The 8,789-nt window shown below is 36.7% G+C and overlaps 1 protein-coding gene across 1 annotated transcript; it reads right to left on the bottom strand.

The window, feature by feature from the left end:
- Nucleotides 1-353: 353 nt before the first annotated feature.
- LOC136850776 (threonine-rich protein-like) lies at nucleotides 354-2,706 on the bottom strand. The gene is made up of 2 exons (XM_067124725.1): nucleotides 2,552-2,706; nucleotides 354-2,047 (listed from the first exon to the last, which is right to left on the bottom strand). The coding sequence occupies exons 1-2, from the start codon at nucleotides 2,588-2,590 to the stop codon at nucleotides 1,289-1,291; spliced, it is 798 nt and encodes a 265-aa protein (XP_066980826.1). The 5' UTR covers nucleotides 2,591-2,706; the 3' UTR covers nucleotides 354-1,288.
- Nucleotides 2,707-8,789: the final 6,083 nt, after the last annotated feature.

Here is an 8,789-nt window from a genome sequence, read left to right as displayed (position 1 = left end):
TATATATATATATATATATATATATAATGTGTGTGTATATATATGTATGATATATATGTATATATATATATATATATATATATATATATATATATATATATATATATATATATATATATATATATATATATATATATATATGATGGTGTTGTAACCAATCTTACATCTGACGTTCTTTAAAGTCTTGAATATTAAGCACGAAATAAACGCATTATCGTCGAATTCTTCACACTTTGGGGCTTACTTACGCCAAAATGGGATTAATATATAGGTCCACCTATCCCACCCAGGGAAGTAAGAAAATGTTAGAAAGACTTCGTAGCCTTTGTTATTGTTCTAAAAATCAAACGAAGCTTGTTTTAGTATTTAATGATGGAAAACAGGTACGACAGAAAATACAGAGGCAAATCTGTTACGAAAAGATGCAAAAGAATTAGCGACATAAAATGACTGGATGAGTTATGAAGTTGATGTTATAAATTATAATAGGATATGTTTTTTCTGCCAAAACAAACTTTGCTCTGTTTAAATTTTTGACTCTGATATATGCTAAATTGTGTGTGCTTACCGAGAGGGCAACGTTGAAATTGACAATTCCGCGATCACTCTTCATTACTTCTAGTATGTAAAATTGTTGGTAGAATAAAGAAAAGAAATCTGACAGAAAAATTCACAAAGTACTGAAGTCTGAAATCCTTCATGCTATAGATGAAAATTATTACATATTTTGATTTCGGACTTGACATATAGCTGGTTAAAGTTTAAAGAACAGTGAAATATTGATTCAACAATTTTGTATTCTTAACTTGGAAGTGATGAGCTCTAAAAGTATTATGATGATACATTATTAAGGTATTTGATTAAGGGCATTTGCTAGACGTTTTTGAAGGTAAGGATGACATTCTTAGAAAGTAAGGACAGTTGGTGGAACTTAAGAACACCAAGGTAGATAGCGATGGTCTTGATAGAAAGGGGGAGTTGATTATATTCGTGGGTTTCGGTAACCACTGGATGTGATTTTAGATGGCAAAGACAGGTGGGAACATTCTTTTAAAGTTAAGGCAGATGGTTGATTCTCATAGGCAGAGCAAGAGGGTTGCAGTCTAGAAAGTCAAGGGCGCTGTCTATGGCTTTGGCTGATAGGAATTAACAGACATGGTCTTGAGTGTAAGTACAGATAATGTTCCCTCAGGAGACCTGATCTATACTTATTAATGCCTAAGTTTTCAGATCCCAAGAAAAGGAAAGGACACCCTGCAATGCTTTTGACTTGCAGGTAATGCTAATTCTAAAATTGTGGATGGTAAGGGCAGTTGGAAGCCAGTACACACTTCGGGTAAGCAGGGTCAGTATTGAACACCAATCCGCTGCTGCACTGCCTTAGAACCCCCGCAGTACCTGCCGCAGTGCACTGGAAGAAAGTTGGCTGGCATGTGACACATTGAGCGAAGAACCCGCTCGCCGGACATGTGAGTGAGTCTACGCATTCAGGGGTGGGTGTTGGAGCAGCTGTTGTTGTTGCTGGGGCTGTTGTAGTTGTCGCTGGGGCTGCTGTAGTAGTTGATGGTCCTGCTGTAGTTGTAGGTGGTGCAGATGTAGGGCCAGTACCTGGAGTCGTTGCGTTACCTCCAGCCGTTGTACTACCAGCTGCTGTCGTAGGGGCAGCAGTTGTGACAGCAGCTGTTGTAGTGGTTGCGGGAGGAGTGGTTGGGGTTGTTGTCGTGGTGGGTGGTGGCGCAGTGGTTGGAAGAGTCCAGGGAGGATGGTAAGGACAGTTGCTCTTCAAAATGCATTTCGGGTAGTTGGGATCAGGATTGAATACCAGGCCAGAGCTGCACTCCTCGACAATTGGGGGGCCACCAGGTGTTGGACAATAGAAGTACTCCGGACGGCAGGTGACGCACTTGGCCACGAACTTCGCAGAGCCACAGGTAATGGTGTCGATGCACTCTGGAGTTGGGGTGGCCTCTGGGATTCTGCCTCTTGTTGGGTAAGCTTTGAAAGACTCTCCGTGGAGCCATGGTGTTACGGTGGTGGTGAAATATACCTGTGGTGGAGAGTGGGAGAGGACAAATTCACCATATAAGTAATCACAATCACTGAAAAAATGAGACAAGACAGTCCCATAGGTTCGAATTCTAAACGTATGTCACCTCTTTCGGTTATCGAAGATGCTACCCCAACGTCACTTTAAAATAAGGGAGGACCTTATTAGTGAATCAGTGACTTCAGTGATACAAAGAACATTCCCTCTGGTAAAATAGGAAAAAAGTTACAACCTACATCCAGTAGACGAGCTCTAAGGGGATTATGTTTGTATGATGGTATCTTATTCCATGGTCAAGATCTTTAGCAGGAATGTGAAACTAGATTTTACTTATGAATCAAACCAGTTTTCGAGATGCAAAAAATAAGTTTGCTAAGGCTGAAAAAGCATGCATGCAACAGGTTTTACCCTAGTATTTTCGACATCAAGACCAGTTGTGTCTGGTATGTTATGAAAATGAAGTGAAGCAACTAACTTTAAGACAATGCTGAAAGGAACACTTACAAGCAGGAGAGCTCCAGTCAACAGCTCTAGGACACCCATGCTTTGGAAAAATAGGACACTGGGTGCTTGAGGAAACTATAAAGTAACAACCAGCACCTGTGGGGCAACTGCAGTTGACTGCAGTCAAGAAAGGTGGAATAGTGGCTTTTATATGTACTGGTGGCTCAAATTCCTTTCGTGTGCTGAACCTAAATGAGGAAATCCTACGTCAAGAATAGATAGAGTATTGCAATACCAATGATATCAGTTAACCACAATGGAAAATATTTATGCATTTCCGCTTCGTACCCTCACGTGAAGAATGCTTGTTGATTTTGTTTATCATCAAGTGATTTATGTATTTGCACATTCATTTGTTCTGTGTTTATCATTATGCACGAACACTCATTCGTCACGCTGTCCCAGTACATCTAGTGTCATTTAAAAGAACTCGGAGACCACTTCATAAAAAGAAAAACAAATAGATTTCTGGTCAATATGAATCGAAAATAAGAATTTAAGCACATCAGAATAGAAAAAAGAAATAACTTTTGTATGTGTATCATCAGTAGCTTATACATTTCTTGATTAATGTTATATGAATGATAAAACCAGAGCCTCGGTGGCTCAGTCGGTAGAGCAGCGGCCTAGGACTTCGTAGAGGTCCGTGGCGTAGGTTCAAATCCGCAGCCGGCTGGTCAGTGAAGGCATACACTTTGCTATCCGTGTAGACAGCCCGGGATTATGTATGTAATCAACGGATAGGTTTGCTGAAAAGCAAATGGGTGTTACAGGCTAATACACACATAAACAAAGCCACTCCAACATCTTCTAAAAACATAACAGACACCTCACACGTCTCGAACTGTCGACCTACCCGCCCAGCTCTCCTCACTGCTTGGGAGAAAGGGAGCTGGGGATTGGCACAATACACGTACACATCGTTACTGGGGTCTAAGCGATGTCAGGCAGGGCAGCCGATCAAGGCTACGGCCTACCCCAACACCAAATCAAAGTCCTTTGTAAAGAAGGCATCGTGCTTACCCTATATAGAAAATGGGAAAAAAGCACGTTAAAACGAAGAAGAATGATTAAACCTGTGCATAAACCCACACGTACAGAAAGGTGTTTTTGCATATTATTAGTATATACTACATAAACGTATGTGCTCACAAATGCACATGTGACTGCATGCATAAAAAGAGAGTGCCATGCAACTGCAATAATTTGTATTCATCAAATGAGTATTTTCATAGCAAATGAATTCAGATATAGCATGGGAACAGCACTCATCCGGGCACTTGTCAATTCGAGTAAGGAGCTTTTCGAGGAAAACCTACAATAAGAAGGAATATTATCACCTCCCTGTCCTGTACCTCGACACCTAGGGGACCCCCCTTATCACACCTGGGATTTCAACCTTGGAGCGAACCACCGCCCCCCGTATACCTGTCTGACCACCGCATGGTGCAACCGTCGATATATATATATATATATATATATATATATATATATATATATATATATATATATATATATATATATATATATATATATTTAACATTAACACACACACACACACACACACACACATATATATATATATATATATATATATATATATATATATATATATATATATATGTGCGTGTGCGTTTGTGTGTGTGTGTTTGTTTGTTTGTGTAGGCCTACATATGTCTGGTCTATGTTTGAGAAAACACATTACATACCGTTACATGTGTAAAGAGACACAAAACTAACATTAATTCTTTAAAGCAAAAGAGAGAGAGAGAGAGAGAGAGAGTAGCGAAAAGAAAGTGATGCAGACTTATCAAGTACATCACAAGGGGCGTAACTAAACCGTGATATAAATGTTTTTTTTTCAAATGTTTTATCTCTCTTTCTCTCCAGTAACTTGATACAGTTGTATACAATCGAAGGTCTTATTCCTTTTTTTTTTGTTTATTTATATAAACTTTGATATCAGTTGGGACTGTACCGATAAAGGTGGGCGGGAAGCTGATAACATTTCCAAAAAATTCGGTCATATTCTGTACCCTCCCCCTTTCAGGCGAAGATGCAAAGCTTTCTAACCTTGAAATAATTCTCCTTCTATTTTAGTAATCTACTTACATTTCTACCTACTTATCATTTAATTTGTTAATTGATTTTTTTAGAATTAATGATCTGTTCTTTCTGTATTTCATATTAACTCCTTTTTCTTCTTTCAAATGAAAGCCATATTCGCTGGAATCTTGAATTTCATGTCTAGCTCCTGTGGTGGGCTTGTTCCATATGAACAGGGTTTATCTTCTGAATAATAATAATAATAATAATAATAATAATAATAATAATAATAATAATAATAATAATAATAATAATATATGAAGGGAGTAGACCCTCTTTTAAACAGGTCTTATTAAAAAGGATGGCTGTATTATGCGAATTTATCTTATATAGTGTCTTTTCTATCCTCCTTATGATTCGCTTTTCAGGCTCAGCGATGTTAGTCAGTAACTGGCCGATATTCATGTTGGAAAAGGACAGTGCGGAATATTGGAAGTCTTTTATTATAATATTCAATCAGAAATCGTTCGTCTGGGTTCAGGTTCTATAATAATAATAATAATAATAATAATAATTGAATACATTTTTATCCATTTCTTTATCAATTCGTTATTTTATATTTTTCTTTTCTGATTACTGGTCTCTTCATCCTGCATTTCCTAATAACTACTTTTACTTCTTTCAGATGAACACCATAATTTTCTTTGGAAGCTTGAGTTTCAAGTCTGTGACCCGTGTGGTGGACTTGTTCTTCTGAATAATAATAATAATTTTGATAGAGAGTAAACTAGCATTGACTTAAATGCAGTTATCAATTAATATTTTTTTTTTTATCCAGTTACTAACTTATTATAGTCTGACATTACTTACGAATTTTAAAAATACTCAGTTTTAGTCACTAAACTGAAACGAGTGTAGGAAACTTGTCAAAAGAACAGCAGTCGCCCCCCCTCTCTCTCTCTCTCTCAGCGAAAGTGATTTAATCTCAGACTGAAACCGCAGTCTTGTTTAACACCTACTGACAAGTGTACTGTATTTTGTACCAAACTCAGAACGATGGGATGTTTTAATCTCTCACTGATACACTCTTTGTTCAAATGGTTTGGCCTTGAGATTATAAAGAAGCTATTTATTCCTGCGATGTGAAAGAAATCATCTGACCTCGAATGATTTGATAAACATTTGGCATTCGTATGAGAATTCCACACACGCTTATTATCAAATTTAAACTTTTATATATATATATATATATATATATATATATATATATATATATATATATATATATACATATACATGTATACTTACATACATAATCTTGAAAATACGTTGGACATTATACGTATTAATTCTGTGTAGGATAAATTGTACCCTTTTTAGTTTTCTGTAAAAGAAAACTATTGAGAGGGCTAGTTGTCTGTCCGTCCGCCCCCTGATCTTAAAAACTACTGTGGCTAGAGGGTTGCAAATTTGTACGTTGATCATCCACCCACCATTCATCAAACATACCAAATTGCAGCCCTCTAGCCTCAGGGTTTTGAGCTTATTTGAGGTTAAAGTTAGCCACGATTGTGCATCTGGCACCGCTATAGGTACCAACAACACAGACCATCACCGGGCCGTGGCTGAAAGTTTCAGGGACCGCGGCTGAGAGTTTCATTGGCCGTGGCCAAGAGTTTCATACAGCATTACACCCTGTACAGAAAACTCGATTGAGCCGAAGGAACTTCGGCGCATTTTTTTACTTGTTTATTATGGGCCTAACCTTATTTATACTCTCCCTGTCAGCCTACTTGGCTTCGTAATAAAAAAACCACACTACTGTAGTTTAATGTTAATACTAAATTATATTATAGTATAGACAACAAACACCATATCATCACATAATATAGATTTTCAATGTTCCCAACATTTCAGGTGAGGATAGTTTGATTATGAAACTTTTTGTACTATTGCAGATCCAACCCACAACGATAATTTCTAAATATTTTATTCATGCAATTCACTAGTTAATATGCAATACTAGATAAGGTATAATTCTTTACGAATTCCGTGTTGTTCAATGGTGAAGATAGGCCTACTACTGGATAAAATAGAAGGGAGAAAATACACTAGTTACCGTTCTGAAATATAACGTTTTCTTCTATCTGAACGTCGAGCTTATTTCGAAGGGTGACTATAATGTTCCGAGCAAGCCTTCCACCGAAATCGACCTTGCTACAGCAAGATTTTCCGAATCTAGCGTCATAATCAGGCTATAACTCTGAATATTTGAGGTTTAATGGTGGGTTAGATGTATTTTGTAGCATTTAGGCATTAAATGAAGGTTTCAATCGGCAGATAATGTACCTTTCTTTCCTCCCTTGAATCACATTCTTGTTTTGTTTCTTCAGCTATGTCCTCACGTTCTGCTTTCTTCTCTTTCTAAATTTTCTTAGACTCTGCGTCACTTTCTGTTTTCCTCTGTTGGCGATCTGTTTCCACCTGTTTCATTTGATGCTGAACTGACTATATCAGATTTGTTCATTCTTCCATGATTGTGTCACTGGCTTCTTCGTAGGAAATAGAAACTTGTTCTCTTTCACTTAATTCAGCTCGATAAGTAAATTTACACAAGTTCTTCATTTGTGCTGAAAAAAGCTAATATTCACCAATGTTTTACCTTTCACAATATAACTGCAATTTAACATATATTCCATGAAAAAATAACGCATATCAACATCCGATTTATCATTATGATACGCTTTATACATATGCTTACAAGCTTAAAAAATCACAGTAGATGCACGTGACTTCCGTGTATAAGCGAATCCCACAGGAAAATGACAGGCAGAAGTTCAGTACCAAGCGCTTTCACGTTTATTAACGCATCGTCGGGGCACGAAACATTCCTGCCCCGACGATGCGTTAATAAACGTGAAAGCACTTGGTACTGAACTTCTGCCTGTTATTTTCCTGTGGGATTCGCTTATATGCTTACAAGTCATACATTGGGAAATGTTGAAGATGTATATATCATAACGATGAATAACTTGAACCGACCACTGGCATAATAACGCAATTTATATTCGCTAGAAATAATTGGAGGACACGAGAGCCGAAATAATCAGCTATTCAGTTATCAAGAAGCTCATTAACTTCGGCTCAACTTCCAAAGGACAATTTCTCAGTCACTGTGAAGTACGTCAGTAATCGGGTATTAAGTGGTATAAACAGGTATTACAGAATCCATGTAATGATACAGGTTATTAGAAGGCTTTTCTATATCAGAATAGACAAGTCATAAAGGGGGTATTTTTTTTTTTAATCATGAGAATGTTGTAAACATTGCTGGATGATTCAGAATGTGGGAAATGTTAAGTTTAATTAGTTCAAGAGGTGCTTTATTCAAAATGACTGCCTTTCTTGTATTTGAAAGAAGAGTAATTATACCCTTTCAAGACTTTAAAAAAATGATTACATATAACCTTTACAAAAGTTTTAGCCGTTACTTATAAATCTGGGACTAAGAAACTCTTAGAAAACAGATTAGAAACATAATTTATGGCACCATGATTCATACAGGAATTACCATAACCAAAATTCTCGTGAAAAATTAATTTTGGAATTGACTGAATTATTTGCAGTGTGTCGAACCAACGAACCAAGATGAAAATAAATAAATAAATAAATAAATAAATAAATAAATAAATAAATAAATAAATAAATAAATAAATAAATAAATTTGTTATTAATTTTATCAGCGCAAGTTCAAATCGAAGCAAAAAGGTCATGTGCAATTTTTCCGTATGACCTGTGATCGATGGTCATGACCCAGGTTAGAGCATTAATGCAGTTACCGACGCCGTTAATGAGAGAGAGAGAGAGAGAGAGAGAGAGAGAGAGAGAGAGAGAGAGAGAGAGAGAGAGAGAGAGGAGAGAGCTTGTTGTTTTTCGCCCAGCTGGACAAATCTACATCGCAATGGAGATTAAACAGCCCCAGATAGTTTTATTGGTTTTGTCTAGCTGGTTTTATGAGTTGTCTTTCATTATTATCATTACCATTATTATTGTTATCATAATGATTAATATTATTATTATCATTAGTATTTTTCAGAATATGAACCATATTCTTATGGAACAAACCTACCACAGGGGCCACTGACTGGAAACTCAAGAAGCTTCCAGAGAATGAAATGGTGTTCATTTGAAA

Source organism: Macrobrachium rosenbergii, chromosome 22, assembly GCF_040412425.1.
Source record: "Macrobrachium rosenbergii isolate ZJJX-2024 chromosome 22, ASM4041242v1, whole genome shotgun sequence".
Lineage (NCBI taxonomy): Eukaryota > Metazoa > Arthropoda > Malacostraca > Decapoda > Palaemonidae > Macrobrachium > Macrobrachium rosenbergii.
This window is presented reverse-complemented; position numbering and strand designations above follow the sequence as displayed.